The sequence below is a fragment of the Eretmochelys imbricata genome, chromosome 3 (assembly GCF_965152235.1).
Source record: "Eretmochelys imbricata isolate rEreImb1 chromosome 3, rEreImb1.hap1, whole genome shotgun sequence".
NCBI classification, from domain to species: domain Eukaryota; kingdom Metazoa; phylum Chordata; order Testudines; family Cheloniidae; genus Eretmochelys; species Eretmochelys imbricata.
In genome coordinates, this window is record NC_135574.1 from 167,325,557 (window position 1) to 167,351,021 (window position 25,465).

At 45.2% G+C, this 25,465-nt stretch overlaps 1 protein-coding gene across 2 annotated transcripts; it reads right to left on the bottom strand.

The window, feature by feature from the left end:
* Positions 1-102: 102 nt before the first annotated feature.
* On the bottom strand, positions 103-25,465 carry LOC144263119 (uncharacterized). Of its 2 annotated transcripts, XM_077813792.1 has the most exons (7): positions 25,365-25,465; positions 19,348-19,419; positions 18,898-19,047; positions 3,434-3,486; positions 2,303-2,386; positions 1,948-2,040; positions 103-489 (listed from the first exon to the last, which is right to left on the bottom strand). In XM_077813792.1, exons 2-7 carry the CDS (start codon positions 19,415-19,417, stop codon positions 439-441), a joined length of 501 nt encoding a protein of 166 aa, XP_077669918.1. In that variant the 5' UTR covers positions 19,418-19,419; positions 25,365-25,465; the 3' UTR covers positions 103-438. The 2 variants fall into 2 exon arrangements, with proteins under 2 accessions (XP_077669918.1, XP_077669917.1); XM_077813791.1 differs by lacking the exons at positions 103-489; positions 1,948-2,040; positions 2,303-2,386; positions 3,434-3,486 and adding an exon at positions 14,980-15,533 and having other exon boundaries at positions 25,365-25,464.

The following is a 25,465-nucleotide window of genomic DNA, read 5'->3' on the forward strand; positions in this document are numbered from 1 at the left end:
AGGAAGATATATACAGGAACACCTAATTTTTCAAGCAGACGACCTACAAGTGTGCTTTGTTTCAGCTATTGCAAACATTACAGACATTTGAAATTAAGAGTGTGCTCTGCATGCAGCTCTGGGATGTATTTGATACGCTGAAGTACAATAATATCATTTCACTTCAGATCATCATCAGCAACAGATTTTAAGCACTCATACAACATTGCAACTTGGATATTACTTTAGGATTTCAAAAGGAGGACATGGATATTAATAAACAAGTTAGCAGTAACTCTTCATTTTGCCAATTATAAAGGACACTGATTGTCTTCACAGCATAAGAGCCTGGTCTTGTCACAAATGGTGCCCTTTTCCCTGAGTTTCCTTTGTGTTTTGCTAGGCATGATGACCGGTTGGCTTGGGAGATTTACAAGTCCTTGCTCGGCACTCTTTCCATTACAAGGCAGAGTTTAGGAAATCAAGGAGTTCAGCACGGTTTCGGTCTCTCTGTGGATTAGAAAAGCAGTTCTTATAAATCACGCATTTGTTCAGTAAACAATTGAATTTGTTAAGAAGTCAGCTTGGAAGTGTACATTTCTATTACACAGAAACTTAAAGGACCCCTCAAGGGAGACAGAAAATCAGTGAAAAGAAGTAGTTTTCTCACAGGAACAGAATAGTACTCAATGGGCCTGATACTCCACTGCTTTGCATTCTGTGTAGTAATTTACACCTGCGTAAAGTGCATGTCAACTGCTACCGAATCCAGATGGCTGGATATCATGATCCCCTGTGTTGCACAGATATATATGGCTATGCTGTGTGCAAGGCAGTGGAGAATCAGGCCAGATATGCAGCCTCAGGATGCCTTCTAAGGGTGGTCCCTTATGCGGGTTTCACTCTGTTTTTCTGAAAGTAGCAACATCTATGTTATAAAGAGTCACAGTTTAGAATGTAATATTTATGAACACAACTTTTATTGCAAATACTAAATTGTTTGAACAAGTGGCACAAATGTACCAACCTCATCAACCATAGGTATTAGAGTCACTATAAATAATCAGATAAGGAACTATGAAGCACCATCAGCTAGACATCAGGCAGTTTGATTCTTCGGATAAATGTGGCAAAATAAAGCAAGATTCAGCATGGCTTGAGGGCAACAATAGCCAACCAACATATTTTTGACTAAATCTTACCTCAAAATGGTCAGTGTAATATATCAACTATAAAGTGAGCAGTTATTACTGAACAGTTAGTCAATCAAATTCAACAGCACTGGCTAGCCAAACTGAATGCCTGCTGATTGGTGTCTCACAGACTGCAGACAAACAAGGGGAACTGCTGAGAAGTGTGAAAATATAATTTGGGTTGTGACTCTCAAGCCTCCGTTTAACTGTCTAAATTTAACTATTTCACAGCTGACCATCTTAACAGAATCATCCAGAAGCTCTGGAGCTGTGGGGAAAGTATGTGTAGAGGACCACCCCCTTTTCTCCCCTTTGACACCTGCGCGGCCATGGCTAGCTTCACACACTTCAAGAAAATGGGGGCAAGGAACATAGCCAAATGTAGAAACACAGGACACTGGGAAGGTGGGAGTACTCCCTCTTTCATAGAAGAGTTAAAAGTAAAACCAACTATAAATCACACCAATGGAGAAAACCATGAACTGGTTACAAGAAAATGGTAGAGAACTCAGGGTTCCTTACTTAACCTAGACAGGCACCCTTTACATGGCTCGAATGTCAGAATAGTCCACGCAAACATCTTAAAACTATTTTATGCCCAAGGGACTAAAATCTAGTCTCTCTCTGGTGGCCCTATAACTACATAAAAAACTGCACTCAATTAAAACTCTTAAAAGTATGATCAACTCATCTATATAATGCAAGTGATCTGGGAAAATATAAAAAGATACTGTACTCCCTCTTTTGGGACATACAGACCATTTTCAGCCATTACCTCTTTATCCTTTTTACTCTTCTTTATTTTCATCTTAATTTTTTTTCCTGTTATCATACTGTAGTTTTCAGTCTTCTTTTTGTCTTTAAGGTACTAAAACGAGATCATGCACTGTGATACATTTCAAGGAATAAAAATATGCTCACATTTTTCAAAACAACATTATATTAATAAGCACATTTTATCATCAAGCAGGGAACAGATGCTAACTTCCGTGTCCTGGAGAGCAGAAGCTAGGGATGCTGTGGCCAACTGTATTCCATTTCCTGGTTGGTCTTTTATTTCATAAACACTTGTGCATGGGGAGGAATGGGAGTGTAACAGAGCACTATGAAACCGACACCAGCATATGTACCTTGGAAAGCTGGACAGGTCCTGATTTCTCTCTCTTTTTTTTCTTTTCTTTCTTTTTCTTCAGCTTGTTCTCTTTTTTCCTCTTCTACAGGTACAAGACACATATGCAAAGCTCATACTTCTCACAGAAACACAAGAGAAAAAAACCCAACCCAAATATGCATGAACTCACAAATTTCCTTCTACTGTCCTGAAAGTCACTTTTGCCATAGCTCCCCATGCCTGGACCAATTCTGGGAGATGTATTAATTGGGGGGCAGCAAACAGTTTGATGTTTGTTAAGGCCTAGTGACCCCCGGGATCCCAGGAAACAGAAGTGGTGGTGGGTTCCCTGACCCCGGTTCTGGGGAGTCTGGTCCTCCCTGCCTCACTAAATATCTGAAATCCCTGAGCAGAAAGTGATAGAAATAAAAAGTATTAGACAGTAACAAAATGCAGATTACATTTTTATATCTAAACTGCTTATATTTTCTTGATGGATATCACAATCTTATTTAGCTTAAACAGAATTTAGGAAAATCTGTAGTCTGTTCCACATTACTTTCAAAAAGTTATAATTTGTTTCTGATGTCCACAAACATTCGGTGGAACTGAAGCTAATACATTTCTAAACACAATGGTGAATTCATTCCTTTTTGTGCGGCCAAATGATGGAGACCAGAAATGTAGACCAGAGGCAACTGTCTTCACTCATAAGCCCATTATGACATTTTTATTGCCGCAAAGCTACCACAGGAGAATTGGCTGCTGTTTTATATAGCACCCATCACACAAAGTCCCTAAGGTGTTTAACAAGAAGTTTCATACCGGTAGTGCAGTGATTGTATAGACAGAGGCAGCAGCTCAGTAATATAACTCATACCAGGGTCCCCAATTCCTCTCAGAGTGCCTTAAATTCTACCTGCACCCATTCCAGACACTACTAGAAGCTCCATTTAATTTCTCCTCTGAAACAGTCAATTTGTACATTTTAATTTCAATTCATTTAATATCATGACAGAAATGTTTCCTTCCAAATGAACAATTATGTTCCTTATTTTGATTCCCAGGTGAGTTTTAATCACACCAGAATACAGTAGCATCTACATTTTTTTGCCCGGATTGCTATTTATTTCTGTCAGCAAATATTTACCTTTTTGTTGCGTTTTTCTTTTTTCCTTTTCTTTGATTTAGACTTGGGAGAATCTGGAAGAAAATAAAAGTCTGTAATTTACTATTTTAAAAATATGGGTTATTTTAGATAAAACAGTGAAATGAGTACTGCAGGAGAGGGACAGTGTTGCAAGTGTGAGTAAGAAAAGAATACTTAAGTCTAGCTAAAATATATGAACCTTGGCACAAAATGACACAAACACTAACTCAGTTTGCTGCCACCTCGTGGTAGAATATCGATATTATAAATCTGTAATTCACCCCCAGTGATTCCTTGCATCAATATATTTATATTATTTCAAACAAAGGCTATCTGTTTCTGCAGCTACTGTCACAAATTATGAACCTATCCAACATACTATCTAGATCAGTGTTTCTCAACTGATGGGTATGTGACTCCAAGTGGAGTTACAAAATGCAGTTACAGGGGTCATAAGCCCTGGAAAATTTTAGTACAATCTAAAGCAAAGACAATCTCACTTCCACACTCGCCCCTCCCTTCCCCTTCAAAGTCAAGTATTCTGTCAACCGCTCAAAACACACACAAATTATATGGTCTTATTGTTATCACTGATACATTTTTATTTTTCTAGTATATGTAGAAGAGTTGTGACATTTTTTTGACTCTGAATAGGGGATTGCCAAGCTCATAGTCCAGAGAACAGATTATAATGACTAAAATTAAGCAGTTAGCTCTATAATTTCGTCAGACTATTACATAAAAAGGCTATATTAAAAGAATGTTAACATTGCAGCGTAAAGCACTCAAAAGTTAAGGAATGCAAGTATTTTGGACCCCCCTGTGCATCAATAAAGTCTTTAATTATATAATCACATTATTTTTCCACAGGACCCCGGACTCATTCAGTGCACAGGATGGACAGTGCTCAAGTAATGGGCAGTGATGCACTATTTTGTTTTATCCTTGTTCAGTGTGTGGCCCTAGGCCTTATTTACCCCACGCTATTCAAATCCTGCTCTGAAGACAGAATTAATTTCCTCCTGGGCTCTTCTATGATACTAATCACTACAGTATCTTAGTGCTTTGCAAACATTAATAGCTTAGCATCTCTGTGAAGTGAGAGGGTGGTACTTTCCCCTTTTTACATATGACAGAACAACTCGCTATGAGCTTGAAGGGTGGTTTCCTCAACGCGTTGAGAACTAGATTAAGGTCCCAAGGTGGAGCAGGGTCTCTGTCGTGAGGAAAAAGGTTGGTTAAAGTTGAATGTTGAGGTCACAGGGCGCATGGATACTGAACACCCCTAAATAGGTAAGTGAAAAGCTGTAGTAGTAGCCAGGTGGACTTGGATGGAGCTTAGTAACAAACCCAGGGTTTTTAAACTCAGTGAGTGCGGTGTGACTCAGAGGGTGATAATACCTGCTGGGTGAACCAGGAATAGAACTGCTTCCGCTTTTGCAAGTAAGTCTTTCTTGTGGCGGGTTTTCTACTATTCAAACAGCACATTCTGAACTCTACTACTACACTCTACTGTACCCAAGGGCCATTGAGGAGCCAGGCCTTGAAATGTAGTGTGGAGAGACGGGGGTGAGTATTGTGCCCAATCCTTGGGTCAGTAGGTCTGCGGTCAGAGGCAAGCAAAGAGGTAGCCACAGAGACAGGCGAATCGGGTCCAGGAAACATATCTGCCTCATACCAGGTTGGTGCTCAGGGGATGATTACTGCTTTCTCTTGCTTCACTTTGTTCGGGAACTTAAGGCACAATGGTATTAGGGGACAGGCACAGAACAGTTCCAGGCCAATGGGTGAGATGAGGGAGGCATCTCCGAAAGAGTTGCACCTGCATCCTCCCCTGGAGCAGAACTGCTGGTATGCTGTGTTGAACAGTGTTGGAAAGAGGTCTATCCCTGGGAATCCCCAGGTGAGAAAAATCTTTCATTGGATAGGATCACCCAGTTCCCATTTGTGGTCCTAGCAAAAATGTCTGGTCAGTGTGTTTGCTATGGTGTTGTGCAGACCTGGCAGGTATGCTAATGGTATGTCAGTTTGGTGGGTTATGCACCAGTTCCAAAGTTTGTATTGCCTCTGTGCACAAAGACTGGGGTCTTGCTCTTCCTTAGAGGTTCGTATAGCACGTGGTCACTCTACTGTTCATGATGACTCTGACCAAGTGACCCTTGATCTTGGGTAGAAAGTGGGTGGATGCATGCCTACCAAACTTCTCTCGTTGATGGGAAGAGAAGACTCTTGTGGAGTCCATCTGCCTTGTTCCGTGAGGTTCTGGAGATGAGCTCCCCAGCTTACTAGGGAGGAGTCTGTTGTGATGGTCTTTGTGGGTGGTGAACACAAAAATGAGACTCCCATTCCAAACTTGAGGGGATCCTTCCACCAACTGAGAGAGCTGAGAACTCTCAGAGGGACAGACATCTGTTTGGACTGGTTGTGCTTGTTGGAGTGTAGATGGTTCTGGGCCAGGGTTGGTGGCATCAGGAGAGCAGCCTGGCGTGAAGTGTTATGAACCTACAAGCTGCCATATGGCCCAGAAGCGGCAGGCAGGCCTCTGCCTGGTTTACTGAGAATGGGTATGTGATGACATTTATTAAAGTTTGTGCCACCTTTAACACTACATATAATAAAACTTGCTCCTGTAGTCTTGTGTGCAAATTCAACACTTTATTCTAAACATGTAGTTGTTATGTACCAAAGTAAAAACCAGAAAGGCTGACTAGCAGCAATCAAAAAGTACAACACAATAATCAAACTCAGTGACAAACCAGTGGAAGATGCATGCTGCCAAATGACATGGACAGCTATTTCTGGGTATCTTCTGTCCCTCTGTTGTCCTTGGCCTTTCTGGTGCATTTTATATGTGCAGGTCACAACTGGACAGGAGTGGATGAATACATAGGTCACATGTGTCTGTTCCACACGCTAGTGTTCATTGCCTTGACTGAGATTTTGCTCTTATAACATGACAATGGCTTATTAGCTAAATTTGGGCTCTAGTATGCCCATTATAGTTTTATTTTATATGGAACACTTTGTTTCCAATATTTCTGCTTCTGATCATTTGAATCGGTTCTTTGTTAAATAAACCAATACTAGCTTTCTCTGTAAACAAATCTAAGTGCTGTGTGTTAAATGGAGCTGGGTTCTACAGTGTCACTGGTAAGCTGTGGTGCATTGTCCTTTGGGGGGGTATAATGGAACAGGAGCCTGACCCTGTATGTGGCTGTTCGGAGGGCTTGGGTTTGGAGTGTGCTTATCAGTACCCTGTCTACAGAGAGTCTACAGAGAAGGCAGTGCTTGTGTTGCCAGAGACTGGTGGTGTTAGGGAACTGATCCCCACCAGGCATAGACAAGGCTTCCTCGTGCTAAGGCCAGGTGGTAATGAGGTGCCTCACAACCTTGGGTACCCCCAGGAACTGTTACAGAGGGGACTCGTGAGTTACAGAGGTAACCCTAATAAGCACGCCTCACCCTGGAACGTAACCATCTAGACTTCCTACTCTGTGAGAAGTTCACATTTGTCACAAGCCAGTAACGAGTGAAAATTCCTGGTAAAGATCAACAAGATGCTGATTTAGCATGAAGATGTAATACAGCCTCCTTACAAGCACCGTGTCCATGAACAGACCTGGCTGATCGCCAACGAAGGGGACTCCTAGCACAGAGAGACCGCCATACTCTGCTGTAATTTGGATTCATATTGAAGGCAGCTGTGAACTAAATACACACTCTGGTTTCGTTTGAACAGCCAGGGTTTTTTGGGACTTTACAGGCAGTCCAGGCCAGTACAGGTGTGCCCTATTTATAAGCTGTGTTGTATTACACAAGAAGGGTACATGAGACTGTTATTTGTGGAGCCCCAACCTATACTTGTAACAATCAGCAAGTAACTAGTCTATGTTTCATGCTAGCTGCTTAGCTTTTCTTCCTCATTTTGTGGGGTTCATTTTGAATCCCATGTGGTACTGGAGGAAAGTAGGGTGGAGGGTGTTAGGGGAATGGGTGGGTTTCGCACTGAACAGAGGCATACTAAACCCCTGGCTTATATTAATAACTTCCTAGGGCCATAAGCTGGATATCTCTCCCATCCATACATTAACAGCAGCAAACATGGCAGCAGAAACCCAGTAGGCTCTGGAGCTTGCTCTGATGCAGGGTCTGTAGGGTGCTGCTTCCCAAGGTCATCTCCAAACAGCTGTTCCAAGTACAGACCCAGCTGTGCTCTAGTTGCTCCGGTGGCATAGCCTCTTTGGTTACTGGCCACAGCACCAGGGTCACTTCAGGTGGCACCTGTGGCTGGGAAGTTATAAAGGTGCCATCCCTGCTCAGCAGATTGTCATGCACCACTGTGGGTTCAGTGCTCGTTACAGGTCTGTTGTGGGGTAGGTACAGCCCGTCACGGGTGCTGGGTCATGTATGGTGAGAAGAAGGGAAAAAAACTGTAGAGCAGCCAGTTAGGTCCCTCGTTTGTCACCCTATCAAATGTGATATTTATGGCCTAGTGGCCAGTGTCAATAAAGGGGCCATTCCACCCACAGCAGCGTGGCCCAATGGCCAGAGTCAATAGAGAGGCCCACCTCACAATAGGGATTATGTGGCCTATTGGTCCGCTGGGGAAGTGGGGTACCATTCAGGGGGGTGTGGCACCCAGGGTAGGGGGACTCAGCCCCTCACTGGTCCTCTGAGTCCCAGCCTAGGACCGTGGTGGTGGTGGGGGTGCTCACCACCGAGTCAGTGGGAATCCTCCCGAAACACGCTGACTGGTTCCCTAGTTCACTCACTGGAGAAGAGTCTAAGTCCCCTAGACCGCTTCCTATCATTTCTCCCTCGGCGATGCTCCACGTTTCCCCTGGGTCTCTGGGGTCCTCAGGTGGAGTAGCTCTTGCTGACACAGTCTCTTCTCTGGGCTCGTCAGGCAGCCTGGACTCCGTCTGGAACTCTGCGTGCCGTGGCTTATAGTCAGAACCTGTAGCAGCTCCCTAGAGAGGGCCTGCAGTCTGCACACCCTCCCCTTTGAGCAGCCTGCCCAGGCTGAGTTGGGCTGTTTCTTTTTATACTCTGCCTCCAGGCTGAGCATGCCCAGCAGAGTCAGAGGGGCAGGGCTTCCTCAGCCTGCAAAGCACAGTTAACCCTTGCAGGGCTGGTGCAGGGTAGGTACATCCTGTCACAAGGTCCCAGTAGCCAGTCGAATTCCTTGTAAAAGAGGCAGGAAGACAGGGAGTTCCCATAGGTGCCATTAAAATCTTTATCCACGTCTACATTACAGACTTTTGCTGCCCCAAGTTACATCAGCATAAAGCCACTGCAGTTAGTGTTCAGTTGGCAGTGTACAAACTCACTGGGAGTGCTTGTTTCAATGTAGAGGACAGTGCACCATGAGTAGGTATCCCAGTGTGCAACCTTTCAGTGCACTGTCTTTTGAGACGTTTTGGCAATGCATGGGGAGGCAGAAACAAGTGACACAGCGGCATAACTGGGACTGCAGCATCAAGTTCCTATCATGCAGTTTTCTCCATCCCATAATGACATCTCCGTCCCATAACTGTCACACCTATTTTGAGAATCCCACAAACCTGCATGGGACGTATCGCTATCCGCCATCTCTGACAGATGCATGGAGCCTGCACAGCTCTGCACTATTGTCATAAGCGTTACAAGCACAAGATGCACAATCCTCTGGTATCTGGAGAGCCACTTGGAATGTGATGATTTCCTGGAAGGTAGATTATCCGTAGGCACATAGTGAGAACCCATTCAAGATTGTTGGTAGCATTCATGGAGCTGCTGCAAACAGTGGACTGCTGCTTCTGAGCCTGAGAAACAAGCACAGACTGGTGGGACTGCATCATAATGAAGGCTTAGGATGATGAGCAGTGGTCGCAGAACATTCAGATACACAAGGCCACATTCCTGGATCTGCATGCTGAGCTTGCCCCAGCCTTCCGTGCAGGTACATCAAAATGAGAGCTGCACGATCAATGGAAAAGTGAGTGGGGATTGGACTGTGGAAATCTTCAACACCAGATTGCTACTGGTCAGTTGAAAGTCATTTTGGAGTTGGAAAATTCACTGTGGGGGCCACTGTCATGCAAGTGTGCAGAGCCATTAATCATCTCTTGATATGCAGATGTGACTCTTCACAACATGCAGGATACAGTGGATGGATTTGCAGCAACAGGGTTCCCGAACTATGGTGGAGAGATAGACAGCACACATATCCCTATTTTGGCACCCAGACCACATTGGCACAGACTACATCAACTGAAAGGGCTATTTTTCTATAGTTATGAAAGTGCTGGTGGATCACCAGGGATGCTTCACTGGTGGTGTTGGCTGGTCAGGGAAGACACACGACCCTTGCATCATTAAAAAAACAGGATTGTTCAGAAAACTACAAGCAGGGACCTTCTTTCCTGACCAGTGGATGATGATTGGTGATGTTGAAATGCCAGTGGTCACCCTGGATAACCTAGCCAATCCCTTACTTCCCTGGCTCATGAAGCTGTACACCAGCCACCCTGACACCACCAAAGAAAGATTCAACTACCGGCTCAGCAGGTGCAGAATGACAGTTACATATGGTTTTGGTAGATTAAATGATGCCAGCATCCCTTCGGTCATCAGACTGGATCTCAATGAGAAGCTGTGATTGTCCTTTCTGTTCCCGCAGTATGGAGTGGTGGGGTAGGGATTCGGCTCCAATGCCACGTGGAATGCTGAGGGAGCGTGTAGGGAGGAGCTATGCTGCAGTTCTCCATGGACTGCAAAGGCAGGCAAGCCTGGGATGCTTCAATGTGGAGGTCCACAAGAGCCTACAGCATCTGTGTTTGCTGCTGGAGAAGCCCCATTATGTCTTGGTGTGTCTCCCTCTTCATTTTCCGATGGGCCTCTTGGGACTTTCGCCTGTCAGCTCTTTCCCTCTCCATAAAATCTGTGATATTCATCCTCCAAGCCCTCTCTTCATGGTCCGATGCAGCACGGGCTTGCAGGGTCTTAGTGAATACGTCATCTTGAGTCCTCTTCTTTCTCATCATTTGCCTCAGGCATTTTGCAGGTGTGTAGGGAACCCTTCAAGGCCACAACAGCAGTAGCAGCAGACAAAATACAGGGTTTATATGTCAGTACAGTCATAACAGAAAGCACAAGTTAAAATTCAGAACTCCATTCCCCTTGCTCCCCTGAAGTTTTAAACACTTATTGACACTTCTGCTTTGGAGCGCTTGTGCATGGCACCACTCAGAGCACCGGCCATGGGGAGTATGGCCCAGTAGGGGTAAGGGAAACGAGGAGGGAATTGCTTGGTTGTATGAAGCTATATGGGAGTATAGGACAATGGCTCTGAAGACTGGCACCATTTTCCACGAGCAGTGGTGGTTTTAGCTGATCTCACTCCTGAGGGTGACAAAGCCACAGAGAGTACAGCTGCTGTTGGCATCCTGAAGCTGCCCTTGCCTGTATGCTGCTAGCCTGCGTACTGCAATGGTACCTGCCAAAGTTATCGTTGACTGGCATAGGAAAGTGCCCAACCATGGGGAAGAAATAAGGTTGCCATCCCTAGAAACCTTTGTCAGCAGATTGCAGAGTACGGCTACAAAAGTTTCATCAAGATCTCTCAGGAGGATTCAAGGGACACCCTTGTGTACATAAACAAAATGCTCTGCGTCCCCCATCCTCTGCCAAAAGAGGGGAATGAAAAGCAGATAATTCTACCTCTCACTGTTGTACCTCTACCTCTTCTAGTCTGAGTAAATTAATAAAAAGTCAATGGCTGTCTCCTGCTAAATTGGGAGTGCCACTGTAATGGGAAATAAATGTACACACCCGAGGTTCCTTCCCCTGCATCACGCTCACCTGTGCTTGACTGACTGGACTGCAGCAGATTCTCAAACAGAGCCTGGTTCGCAACATAGCTTGAACCCCTGGTCACATCCCCTACCCTCCTCCTCAGTGTTTATGGCAGGGGCCTGTGACTCGGGCTCCTCCGGGGAATCCATGGTGGTGTGCAGGGTGGGGATGAGGTCTCCACAAGCTATAGCCTGTTGCTCTTCGTAAAAGCTGCAGGTCTCTGACTTGGCACCAGATCGATTGTTGGCCTCCCTGGCCTTCTGATATGCCTGACGCAGTTCCTTTGCTTTCATGCAGCACCGCTGCTGACCCCGTCATACCCCTTGTCCTGCATCTCCTGGGCAATCTGCTCATAGATGTCAACATTTCTACGGCTGGTCTGTAGCTGTTATTTGCACAGCTTCTCCACAGGCTGAGAAGATCCAGTATCTCTGGGACGGATCGCATCTGCAGTGCGTAGATGGCACAATCAGCTGGGCAGTTACACACAACCCCTCCATGGACAGTTGCTGGCTCATCAAGAGGCACAATCAGGAAAAGGTATTTCAAACATTCATGGGGTTTTAAAGATGGACATCTTCTGGTCTATGTAATCCTTGGCCAGTGGAGTTAACTGTGACCAGAGCGGTCAGTATGGGCGTTGTGGGACAGCTGCTGGAGGACTATTAAGGCAGACATAGGTAATGCAATGTCTACACTCATGCTGTGACGATCTCAGTACATTGACCATGGCTCAAAGGGGCTCAGGGAGATGGTTATATTATGTCAGCGTAATGGAGAGCTTACGATGGTGGCAAATTTTAGCACAACTAGGTCTATGCAAGGCAACTTACATCTACCTAACTTTGTAGAGTAGAGCAGGCTTTTGACTTTGAGGTACTGTCTTCAGCCACTTGATTTGTTCTCTGCATTGCTCATCTGTTCATTCAATCCTCAATGCTGCCAGCCACTCGGCTATACCTTTGCAGACATGATCATTTCTTGTGCTTTTGCTGAAGTCAAATGTCTTGCTCACATTGCTCTGGAGGTTAACCAGACTCTAGCTGTGTTCCTCTGGCCAGCTAGCAGCGCACTTGATGCTGGGCTTCTTAAGTGCTGGCCATAGCTAATATATGTGAAGGTTTACTGTGTTTCCAGGTGAGCTGTCTGCGTGGAAATGAAGGGTTAAATGCTGAGCAGCTGCATTTCAATGAGGAGGTTGCTTACGGTTCCTGGCAACTGCGTGGGAAGTTTTTGGATGGAAGGGGCTGGACACAAAGCCCTAGGGAATTGTGGGTTAGTGTTGTGTGTTCATCTAAGGCTACATCTATACTACCAAATTAAATTGACTTAAGTGACATCAACGATCATAAACCACTGTAATTACATCGCTTGTGCATGTTCACACAATGCTCCTTGTCAGCGGAGCATGTCATAGAATCATAGAATCTCAGGGTTGGAAGGGACCTCAGGAGGTCATCTAGTCCAACCCCCTGCTCAAAGCAGGACCAATCCCCAACTAAATCATCCCAGCCAGGGTGTTGTCAAGCCAGGCCTTAAAAACCTCTAAGGAAGGAGATGCCACCACCTCCCTAAGTAACCCGTTCCAGTGCTTCACCACCCTCCTAGTGAAAAAGTTTTTCCTAATATCTAACCTAAACCTCCCCCACTGCAACTTAAAGACCATTACTCCTTGTTCTGTCATCTGCTACCACTGAGACCAGTCTAGATCCATCCTCTTTGGAACCCCCTTTCAGGTAATTGAAAGCAGCTATCAAATCCCCCCTCATTCTTCTTTTCTGAAGACTAAACAATCCCAGTTCCCTCAGCCTCTCCTCATAAGTCACGTGCTCCAGCCCCCTAATCATTTTTGTTGCCCTCCGCTGGACTCTTTCCAATTTTTCCACATCCTTCTTGTAGTGTGGGGCCCAAAACTAGACACAGTACTCCAGATGAGGCCTTACCAATGCCAAATAGGGGGGAATGATCATGTCCCTCGATCTACTGGCAATGCTCCTACTTATACAGCCCAAAATGCCATTAGCCTTCTTGGCAACAAGGGCGCACTGTTGACTCATATCCAGCTTCTCATCCATTGTAACCCCTAGGTCCTTTTCTGCGTCCACAGTCGGTGCTTTGGATCGACAGAGAGAGCAATGCACCATGGGTAGCCATCCCACTGCGCAACTTGCCATCTTCTGCCACTAGTTCTGGGAATGGATCACAGTCCATCATGGGGGTCAGCTCACTGTCCCATGATACAGTTTTTGCCATCCCATCATTCCATGGGCTTCTGACTACGTTATGCGCCATTTTTGAACATCGCCTGCAAACTTTGTGCCCACCATCTCTCTCTGAAAGCATGGATCCTACACTGCACTCCAGTCTTGCAATGAGCATTATGAACACAGCGCAGCAGATCCTGCAGTATTTCACAAGCTGCAAAACAGAAAGTGAATAGTGCCCTGCTGTGTGCCATGGAAAAAAACAATTCCGGATTGACGTTGACATTCAGGGAGCTGCTGTACACAGTGGACCATCACCACTGGGCTTGGGAAACAAGCACTGAGGGGTGGGATCACATGGTTATGCAGGTAGGGGATGATAAGCAGTGGCTTCAGAATTTGTGGTATGCAAAGCCACTTTCCTGGACCTGTGTGCAGCGCTCGCCCCTGCCCTGCAGTGCAAGGACACCAGAATGAGAGCTACCCTCACAGTGGAAAAGCAAGCGACAATCGCTGTTGGGAAGCTGGCAAATCCAGACTGCTACCAGTCTCGTATCAGTTTGGAGTTGGGAAGTCCACTGTGGGGGTTATGGTTATGCAAGTGTGCAGGGCCATTAATTGTGTTTACTACTAAATACTGAGACTCTGGGCAACGTTTGGGAAATAGCGGATGGCTTTGCAGCAATGGGATTCCCTAACTGCAGCAGGGTGACAAATGGCACACATATCCCAATTTTGGCTCCAGGCCATCTTGTAACAGTGCAACAACAGAAAGGGCTACTTCTCTATGGCACTGAACGCGCTGGTCGATCACAGGGGTAGTATCACTGATATCAACACGAGGTGGTCAGGGAAGGCGCATGACACATGCATCTTCAGGAACACCGGCCTGTATTGAAAGCTGCAAGCAGGGACTTTCTTTCCAGACCAGAAGATTCCAATAAGGGATGTGGATAGTGCCCATAGTGATCCTGGGAGACCCAGCCTACCCCTTACGCCTGTGGCTCATGAAGCCTTACATGGGAAACCTTGACAGGAGCAAGGAGCGTTTCAACAACAGGCTCAGCAGGTGCAGAATGACCACTGAATGTGCCTTTGGAAGACTAAAGAGTCGCTTGAGCTGCCTTTTTGGCAGGTTTGTTTTCTTCATTGAGATCTTTCTCATGGTCATAGCAGCTTGCTGTGCTCTGCATAACATTTGGAAAGCTAAGGGGGAAAGTTACCCCAGGGTGGAGCGTTTAGGTACATTGCCTGGTGGCTTATTTTGAGCAGCTAGATTCCAGAACTATTAGAGGGGCTCAACAGGGGGCTGCTTGAATGGGGGAGGCTTTGAAGCAGCATTTTGACAATGAGCCCCAGTAATGTGTCTTTCTTTAATGCATTCAGCCAGGCATTGTTTACTTGCTGCCTTGAATGACCCTTGTAATGATTGCAGACTACAATTAATGCTTTGGCAGCAAATATGACAATTGCCACCATATAAGAATTTCAGCAGCAACTACTGGGTGCAGGACACAAAAAGATTCCTTTTATTGCTAAGTCTACATTTTTATTAAACAGCAATACACAGATTTCCATTTCCTACAAGGGACATGACCCTAAGGATTACGGTCTCAAATGAGGCTCTCACAGCTGCGTGTAAGTCCAGTTGTCATTATGAAACATATCCCTAGGGGTCAAGGGCAAGGGGTACTGCGACAGGCTGGGAACATGCGAGGAATGTGTGTGGGGAGTTTGGGGATGGCATGGAATGCAGTTCTGTACAGGCTACAGGGGAAGTTGAGCACGGATGTGCTCTGCCTGCAGTGCAATCAGGGACCTCAGCATCTCTGTTTGGTCCTCCATCAGTTTTATCATCCGCTCCTGCCCCCGTCTCCTCTCCTGGCTATCCATTCTGAGTTTTTCATTGATCGTCTCTCTCCATGCTCTGCTCTCACTGTCTGCAGCATCAGTTGATTGCAGCAGTTCTCTAAATATGTCCTCCTTACTCCTCCTGGTTCGCCTCCTTATCTGATGGAGGTGCTCCGCTGCTGCGTAGGAGGTGGCCCATAAGGGCACATCTGCAGAAACAACAGAAACAACAAACAGAGGTAGTATTATGAGTGCACTCACAGCCTTGAATCATAACAGTTACATACATCTCTTTCTCACTTTCCCTTAGCAAGCACACAGCACAGCGAGAGCCCAAAACATAGTGAGTTTGGCCTGGGAGGGAGGGAGAGGGAAGGGGCAAGATGGGACAAAGGGTCTCGGTGGTTTCCGAAGGGGATCACTACAAGCGCCTAGGAACACTACTCTGAATACTGGCACTGTTTTTCACAGGTGGGGGGTGATCAAAGCTGATATCTCATTCCTGAGGGTAACCAAGGATGCAAGGGTGCATCTCCTGAATGCATGCAGCTTCTGACCGGGTCCGTATGCTGCTCGCCTGTGGCTTGCTTTGGTTCCTGGAGAAGTAACTGCTGATTGGCGTGGCAAAGTTTCCTACAGCGGGGGAAGAAACAAAGCAGTTCTGCCAAGGAATCTTCGGCAGAGGATTGCAGAGTACCTCCAGGAAAGTCTCCTAGAAATCACTATGGAGGATTCCCAGGACATCCTGGCGTGCATTAACAAACTTTTCCACAGGGCCCCCACTGCATAGCTGCACAGGGTAATGAGAAGCAGGTGCAAAGAGTACCTAGTATTGTTAATTTCTATCCCTTATCCCACTTTTATCATGTAACAAAATAAAGCGGAGCTCAACCTCCTGTCACCATGCAGTATCAAAGCAAAATTAGTACTTACCAGAGATCCCTTTTCCTGCATCAGGCATGCCACAGTCTGAGTGCTCGGACTGGCTAGACTCCTCCGGAGTCAAAAAGAGGTCCTGGCTCGGCTCGCCAGGCCATCGGACGACCCTGTTGCATGTCCCACATCCTCCTGCAACTCCACTTCCTTGTCCACCACTTTGTCCCCAGGGTTGACTCCGCTGGTCGCTGCCTCCAGTCCCCCCCGAAGCATCCAAGCGACTCTTGGTGGTGGAGGTAGGGTTGCCACTGAGGATGGCGTGCAGCTCCTGGTAGAAGTGGCATGTCTTCAGTGCCGCACCAGAGCTACGGTTGGTCTCCCTTGCCTTCTGGTACACCTGCCTCGGCTCCTTGATCTTATCACAGCACTGCTGCATGTCCCTTTTGTGCCCCTTCTTCAGCATGCCACGAGCAATCTGCCCGTAGGTATCAAGTTCCTACAGCTGGAGCGGAGCTGGGACTGCGCAGCCTCCTCGCCCCACAAACCCAACAACTCCAGTGTACTCCAGGCATGAGTGCATTTGCTGCAGAAAGTCGGCATGGTTAGCTGTGCATTTACTATGTGAGCTGTCCACGCCGAGTAAACGGGAACAGGAATTTCAAAAATTCCTGGGCTTTAAAGGGAGAGGGGCGCATGCCTGCATGCAGGCAGGTCGGCAAAGTTTAAACTGCTGACCAGAGCGGTCATGATGTGTATTGTGGGACACCTCCTGGAGACCAATTAGGGCAACATAAGCAAGCGCAGTGTCCACACTGGCACTGCATCGCTCTAACTTCATCACAAAAAGCTCTATGCCTCTTGTTGAGGTGGTTTTATGTCATCAGCGTATCAGGAGAGTTAAATCAGCGGGAGGAGCTTTGCTGTGTGTACACCATTGTTTTGCCGATGAAAGCTGCCTTTTGAGGACAAAACTGTGTAATGTAGACAAGAGATGTGGTGATACTCTGGGACAGGGGAACTATACATCAGTACTTTCAGAAGATCTCTCTTCATACATCTCAGCAGACGCGACTGAGGTTCTTCTGACACTCAAAGATCCTCTTGCAAAACGAACCTAGTTGATACCAACAAAGTAGGGCTCCAAGTGGCTGGTTAGGATGAAGCTGATGTTAACAGGGATGGTACAGCTGGACGATCCATATGGCCCTTTCACCCATTACCTGTAGAAGTGGGTCACGGTCAAAGACAGTTTCTTCAAGGAGTCTCTGGAGGACTCTGAGAAGGGTACCCACATCAGTGTCTAGTGAGGCTGTTTGCTGAGAAATTTCTCAGAAAGTACCATGCTGCAGATGATCTTTGAGGATGTAGGAACCACAGCCGTACTCATACCAGACGCAAGGTATACTTGCTACCTGCTTCGGGGATGACTTCTCCCTCTTCTTAGGCCCTCTGAAGCTTTTCCCAGGTCTCCGCTTGTTGGAGTCAGGGCTGTGAAAGTTGCCAGGGCACTCAGGTTGTCTGAGGCCAATATACAAGGGGGCCTGAAATGGTAGCAGGTCTCAAGGAATGCTTCATGAGGAGAAGATTGAGCCTGTTGTCCCTCAGCTTCCTAGATCTTCTCCTAAAACCAGTGCAGACCTTGCACTTAGATGGAACATGAGACTCTGAGACAGCTGGAATGTCCATCACTAAGGCAAAAAGACCTATTACGGGTCTGACAGGGTTTGCTGCCTGAGATTTTGGGCATACCCCGCAACAGAGAAGGTGAAAGACAAGGAGAGGTCAAGGTCAGGTGTGGAAGGGGTGAGGGGGGACCCCCAAACTCACACAGCATGTTTGGGAAATTAATAAAAAAAATAAAGGAGATAAGACTAAAATAAGTCAGCTAGCTAAAACTTTGAAGCTAATGGATACCGCAATGCTGCACTTCTAGTTGTAGGTTGCTGAGAAGGAACTGGAACAGTGGCGGGTCTTGGATTGGAGCATAGGGATGTACATGGTGCAGATGTGGACCCCACAGACACTACCACCAAAAGATCTCTGATTGTGTGCCTGTGTGCTTTCAGACACCTAAAGTGGAGCACCCGTAGGGACACCCAGTCAAATAACATTTACATATCTGCTTAATTTTAATCATAAAGACAAAGGGGCAGGGGTGAGGTAATATATTTTATTGGACAAACTTTTCTTGGTGAGATAGACAAGCTTTTGAGCCACAACTTTAATCATGAGTGCAGTCCCATAGACTTCAGTGGGACTAGTCCTATGAGTAAACTTCACACCTTTAAGTATTCGCAGGATTGAGACCAAAATTCAGATAAAACCAAAAAACTAACTTTGATCTGGACAGGCAGGCAAAATAGAAAAAAAATTTCAATTGTTTTGTTTTAAAACATTTTAAATGTACGCGATGTTATTTGAGATCTTACTTGTTGCTTTGAGTGAAAATAATTTTTTTTATTTCTAATGGATTTGTTATTTTACATGACAGCACATGCAGTGTGTAGAGAGACGCTGGAGTAGCTACAGGAAGTGGTTACATGGAAACAGTCTGAAGAAAAAGACAGCAAAGGTTGTGCACTAACTTGTACAGTTATTTCCTGGTAATTAAGCTACATTTAAAGCAAGTTTCAAATGTGTGTAGCAGCACCGTTCGAACGAGTAAATACACACTCAAGTGCAGTAATGGCAACTTACCTCTGCCACTTGAACTGCTTCTGCTGCTTGAAGAGGAGGAAGACCTTGATGAAGAGCATGAGGAGGATGTAGTAGTAGTGCTAGCAGATGATGTTGATGAAATGGATGATGATCTGCTTCTGCTGCGTTTTCGCTTTCTCTTGTCTTTCCCTTAGGAGAATACAAGGCCTGGTTCATTAGGTTTCAAATAGTGACAACACAAAAGCTAATAACTTAAGCTCAGAAGACATATTTTTATAGAAATTAAAATTTAAGACAAGATTTGGTGAATCCATTAAAAAAAGATAAAACCATTGTCCTTGCCTTCTGTCATTTCCAACATAATGTAGCTAATGACAATGCCAAGCAATGCCATCAAACATTTTTACTCATGCAAAGCATAGTATACAAACAAGAGTCTTTCTGCAGCAGCTATTGTCCTAGACTAGAGTTTGATTTCATGACTCCCACCTCTGACTTTCATCTCTTCTTGTGACGTAGCGCATGGTGTTCCGCACTTCTCATCACGTCTGTTATCCATATCTAGTGAAAAGAAACATATATGAATATCCACAAAAAGGCTTTCTTTGAAACATACATGTACAATGGTAGTGGAGATCAGGGAACGTTTCCATGATCAATTCCTATTATTTAGATGGGGGAAGAAAGATAAATATCAAACTACACCAGGATGAACGTGGGTGTAGGGTCTAATCTTGCTATGCCAGGAATTGCTCAAAAAAATCCCAAGTATTTACATACGTATATATATACATACATACATACATCCACACTCAAAAATTGCATTCATACTCACCACTTTTAAATTCATATATATAAATTGTGTGTGTGTGTGTAAGTTAATTTAAGACTGTTGTACCTTGATTAAATGAAAAATTCTGTGCAACTACTTGCATATCATTGTTCAAAGCAGATTTTAAAACAAATTTTGCAGACATCTAAGTTTGTACATAATTAAAAAAACATGCTATATACTACCTTCTATTCAGAAGGCTTGCCACAAAGGGCTTCATAGGCTAAATACAACACAAAGCCACTGAAATGCATCCACCTTTGGTGTGGAGCACTTAGCAGACAGTACACATCATATTGCTCAACAGTGGCATGGAGAGGGGGAATTTTGGCTAGGATACCAGAGAAAACACACACACACACACCCTCCCCCGCCTCCCTCTCTCTCTGTGCCATGTTACCTTTAACATCCATGCATAACATAAGAAAATGTTCCCTACAGTGCAATCTTACATTAGCAGGAAGATGACCTAGATGATCTAATAGGTCTTTTCCATTTTTAAATTCTATGATTCTAATAGACAGAATCTGTACTCTAAAATTCTCATCCGACATACAGAAAATTGCACAGAACTCATGGCTTTCCAGTTTCTAGTGTATTCTTATTTTAAAGCAGTTTACATTAAGAGAACTTTAAATTTGAAATTAATCCCTAAGAACATGAAGTGGGTTCATTTTCATAAGTTTTACTCTTGCTTAATTCCCATAAACAAACTAAAGAAATATAGCCTAGATGGTTCTACTATAAGGTGGAAAACTGTTCCCATAGAGTACTTATTAGTGGTTCACAGTCAAGCTGGAAGGGCATACTGAGAGGAGTCCCACAGGGATTGGTCCTGGGTCCAGTTCTATTCAATATCTTCACGAATGATCTAAATCAGTGATACTCAGCATTCGGTAGTTAAGGAGCAAATGAATGATCAATATTACCCAGAAGAGCCACAGTAGTGTGAATTCATTGTTTCATTTACTGTACTCTCACAGCAAAATGACTGACCAAGTATACTTATTTTATCAACTAGAATTGGTTAACAACATAGTAAAAGCATCCTGATTGGTTAATAATTAAATCAAAGTGTTTTAATGTCATGTGCTGCAAAGAGCCACAGGAGACACATAGAGCTACTTGTGAACCACAAAAAGAAAAGGAGTCCTTGTGGCACCTTAGAGACTAACCAAGAAAGCTCACGAAAGCTAATGCTCAAATAAATTGGTTAGTCTCTAAGGTGCCACAAGGACTCCTTTTCTTTTTGCGAATACAGACTAACACGGCTGTTACTCTGAAACTTGTGAACCACAGTTTACCGATTTAGATAATGGCATAGAGAGTACACTTATAAAGTTTGCAAACGACACCAAGCTGAAAGTGGTTACAAGTGCTTTGTAGAATTAAAATTCAAAATGATCTGAACAAACTGGAGAAATGATCTAAAGTAAATAGGATGAAATTCAATACGGACAAATGCAAAGTATTCCACTTAGGAAGGATCAATCAATTACACACAAAGCGGGAAATGCCTGCCTAGGAAGGAGTACTGCGGAAAGGGATCTGGGGATTATAGGGGATCACAATATAAATATGAGCCAACAATGTAACACTGTTGCAAAAAAAGTGATCATCGTTATGGGATGTCTCAGCAGGAGTGTTGTAAGCAAGACATGAGAAATAGTTCTTCCACTCTATTCCAAGCTGATAAGGTTTCACCTGGAGTACTGCATCCAGTTCTGGGTGCCACATTTCAGGAAAGATGTGGACAAAAAGTCCAGAGGAGGAGAACAAAAATTATTAAAGGGCAAGAAAATATGACCGGTGAGGAAAGATTGAAAAAACTGTGTTCGTTTAGTCTGGAGAACAGAAGACTGAGGCGGGATATAATGGTTTCCAAGTACATAAAAGATTGCTACAAGAAGGAGGGAGAAAAATTGTTCTCCTTAACCTCTGAGGATAGGACAAGAAGCAATGAGCAGAAATTGGAGCAATGGAGGTTTAGGCTGGACATTAGGAAAAACTTCCTAACTCTCAGGGTAGTTAAGCACTGTAGCAAATTGCCTAGGGAGGTTGCGGAATCTGTTATTGGAGATTTTTAAAAACATTCCTGACAGGTGGTCTAGTTATTCCTTAGTCCTGCCTTGAGTGCAGGATGTGACCCTATCCCCCATATTCTTCATAGAAATATTGTTAGATGATTATAGCACACCTAAGATGGGTCTTGTGAGATATCATTGGAAAGGTTATGATTTACTGAAGATTATCCTATTTGTATGCATGTATCATTTCTATATCTGAAGTTAGGAATATTGACTTTGTAAAACTACAAGTGGGCATACACCTGGGGAACTCCCACCAGACAGAATGCAATCAGTCTGGATGGGCTATTAGGGAGAACAATAGGACTTTGAAGATACTAATCTCCCACCTTCCTGAGAAGCTTCCTGGGATGTTACAAATGGCCTTTGACTCATGGCTGCTTGACACTGCAGGGTCATGTGATCATGTCACCGGGTACTGGACTTCCTCATAGAATACCAGTATTTTTCCACTGAGGGGGATGGGAACCTCACTGGCAAACAAAGGGTTTTGCCATATGTAAAACCTATTTAAGACTGGGGATTGACTTAATCAGTGTTCATTCTTCACTGAATCCCTGCCCAGGATGACTTCTGAAAACATCTAAGAAACAAGGACAAAAAGGCAGGGGAGAAAAGATGAGCCCAGGCTGAAAAAGGTGTCTGGCTTGCGAAAGAAATGCCATAAAACATTTAATGTGAGAAATTACTAGTTGTAACCAGAAAGAAAAGGAATACTTGTGGCACCTTAGAGACTAACCAATTTATTTGAGCATAAGCTTTCGTGAGCTACAGCTCACTTCTGTAGCTCACGAAAGCTTATGCTCAAATAAATTGGTTAGTCTCTAAGGTGCCACAAGTACTCCCTTTCTTTTTGCAAATACAGACTAACACGGCTGCTACTCTGAAACTAGTTGTAAACAGTTTCTTTAGTTTGCGTGTTTGTTTTATTTGCTCAGTAATCTGCTTTGAGCTGTTTTCTATCCCTTATAATCATGTAAAATCTATCTTTTGTAGTTAATAAACTTGTTTTGTTTTCTCTAAAACTAGTTTGTGGAATTCATAACTGGGGGAGGTAAGGGAGGGGGCTGTGCATATCTTCCTCCACACTGAGGGAGGGGGTGAATTTCATGAGCTTACGCTGTACAGTCCTCTGTGCAAGACAATATAATTTTGGGTTTACACTCCAGAAGGGGTGTGCACTTGAGCACTGGGCAATTCCTTAGCTGAAGCCTTCCCATGCAGTGCTGATTTCAGACTCTGTGTCTTTCTGCAGCTGGGTTTGTCCCTACCTGTGTGTACGCTGGAGGAGGCTTGAGGGCCTGGCTCAGCAGGACAGCGTAAGGGAGCCCAGGCTAGTGGAACAGGCGGGCTCAGTGGTACCCTAGTACAACAAGTAGCACCCCAGAGGGGCAGTAATCCGTCACACAGGGGACTGGACAAGATGACCTATTGAGGTCCCTTCCAGTCCAACACTTCTATGATTCCATTCATAGCTGTTTTAGTGCAAGTCATTAGCACTTAGTGTTCGGCCGTTAAGATGGTAAGTGATTAGAGCAAAACATCCATGCTATCTGACATCCAGTCACCATGACCTCAGAGCAGTGGAGGACACACAGGTAAAGAGACAAACCGGTCCTGGCAACATGCAAAGCAATGTGGGATAGCAGTTTGCAGACTGCCAAGCCAGTGGAAATGGGAAGAGCACACACACATATATTAGTCCGCACTAATTCAATACACAGTGAACTTAATATACTTTCAAAGTGAATTATAGAACATGTATTTCCTGGCCAGTTAGAATACTTTGAAGAATTATGTTGTATGGACACAAGTCACTTGAATGCACACTAAGTAAAGTTATTGTTGACTAAAACTCTGTGTAGACAAGCCCATAGCATCTGCAAATGTAAAATAAAGATAATACTTATCTACTTTTCAAAATGACATCAATATTAATACTATAGGTAAACTCTTGAGACGGTGCTAACAGGAGATAGACTCGGAAATTTATTTAATTCATTTAAATTCCCGGAGACCTCAAAGGGATGAGGAAACAGTCAGTGCAAGATGTTGATAGCATCACTGAAATGCAACTTTATAGGAATAGTTAAACTAAAAGTTCATGCAAATTAAAATTTTAAAAATTCTCAAAAGAAGAAAAATTGCTATGATCATGATATAAGCCTGTTACAACAAATGAATACTGGATTAATACTACTCTCTGCATCTGGTGATCTTATGCCAAAAGGATCTCCCAGCCTGAGCAATCTTACGCACCTTAAAAATGTAGGCACAATTGGGCTAAATTAAACATTTCAGGGTTGACCGGCCCAAAAATTAACCTACTGTAATAATAAAAATCTTTCATTTTCGTAAGTTTTTAAATCATAAAATTTAGTGCCAGGGCACTAAGAAGATTATGATGCTCAGCATTTGTTACAAATTTTATTCAAAAGACTGAATATAGTGGCCTAATGTACAAGTGCAATCCTGAAAACATCAGAAAACTAAAATCAAGTCAAAACACTCTTCTTTGCTAGGCAACCTATCACACAGTGCAGGCTCATTTGCAACTGCAGATGCACATGTACATGGCTTTTGGAGATGACCTCTGAAAGTTAAAAATGTGCCTAACCCAACACATGCTGTTACACACAGCATCATACTGTGTGCTCCACAACTGTGAGCAGGTGGAAACAGCAAGTCTAGCTTTGGGGAGGGATAGACTTCTCTCTTTCAATCCCTTTTTTAGGGCATATATTGTCCCTGAGTGACCAGCGCTTGAGGAAGCTGTATCAACCATCTCTCAATTAGTGAGCAAGTCAGCGATATGCAGAACCACCATGTGGCCAACTCTAGCAATATCCAGTGTTTTACTTAAAACCCCAGTCTGGTTATTACAGGAGAATCTCAGCGTCCATAAGCAAGTTTCTGGTGCTCAGGGCAGTAGAGAAAAACATGGCCCCAAACGCCCTGTAAAGCTGCGGAGAGCAGAAGGCAGCAGAGAAACCCCTGCCCGACGTTATCCACAGGGGCTGGAAGTAGGGTTGCTGCAGCACCTCCTGACTGGGGTGGTTTCCATCACCGGCAGGGTTTACGGTTTGGGCCAATGGCTCGCCGCCAGCCCCACTGTACAGATTGCTCCCGCACCCCGGGGGTCTCTCGACATCTCACAGGTTTTAAGCCAACCGTGTGACGTCGCGGGGTCGGAGTCAGACGTTGTGAGCACCTCGGGGCGACCACAGAGGATCCCGCCAGAGCGGGGCGGGCAAGTGAAACCGCCCCGCGCGACCGGCCGCGATGTACTGCGGGGGGCGGGCACCTGCCAGGGCCGCGGCCCGGGCGCAGCTCAGCGCTCCGCTCCCTCCCCCTGCGGGCGGCCACCAGGGAGCTCCCGTAGGAAGCCACCGGCCGCAGCGGATGCCGAGAGGGCCCGCGGCTACGCGGAGGGGCGGGGCGGGCGGTGTAACGCCGCGCGGGAGGGGCCGGAAGAAAAGGGGGCAGACAGCGGGGGGGGGGGCCGGGAGAAGAGGGGGCAGACAGCGGGGGGCAGGGCGGGGAAGCTGCTTCCCGGGCGCCAGCGCTGCGCCGCTCCCAGCACTTACCAGGGCCCACGTCCCGCCTCGGACTCCCCACCTTAGCTTCCAGCGTCCCCGTTACCCGGAAGCACAAGACTGACCCCCGACCGGAAGGGAATAGGGTCTAC

Coding starts and splice junctions, on each gene's coding strand:
- LOC144263119 (XM_077813791.1), bottom strand. CDS start 19,417: ATGGATAACAGACGTGATGAGAAGTGCGGAACACCATGCGCTACGTCA. Junction 19,048..19,347: donor AGAAGAGATGAAAGTCAGAG/GTGGGAGTCATG, acceptor TATTCTCCTAAG/GGAAAGACAAGAGAAAGCGA. Junction 15,534..18,897: donor AAGCAGTTCAAGTGGCAGAG/GTAAGTTGCCAT, acceptor TTGTTTCTGCAG/ATGTGCCCTTATGGGCCACC.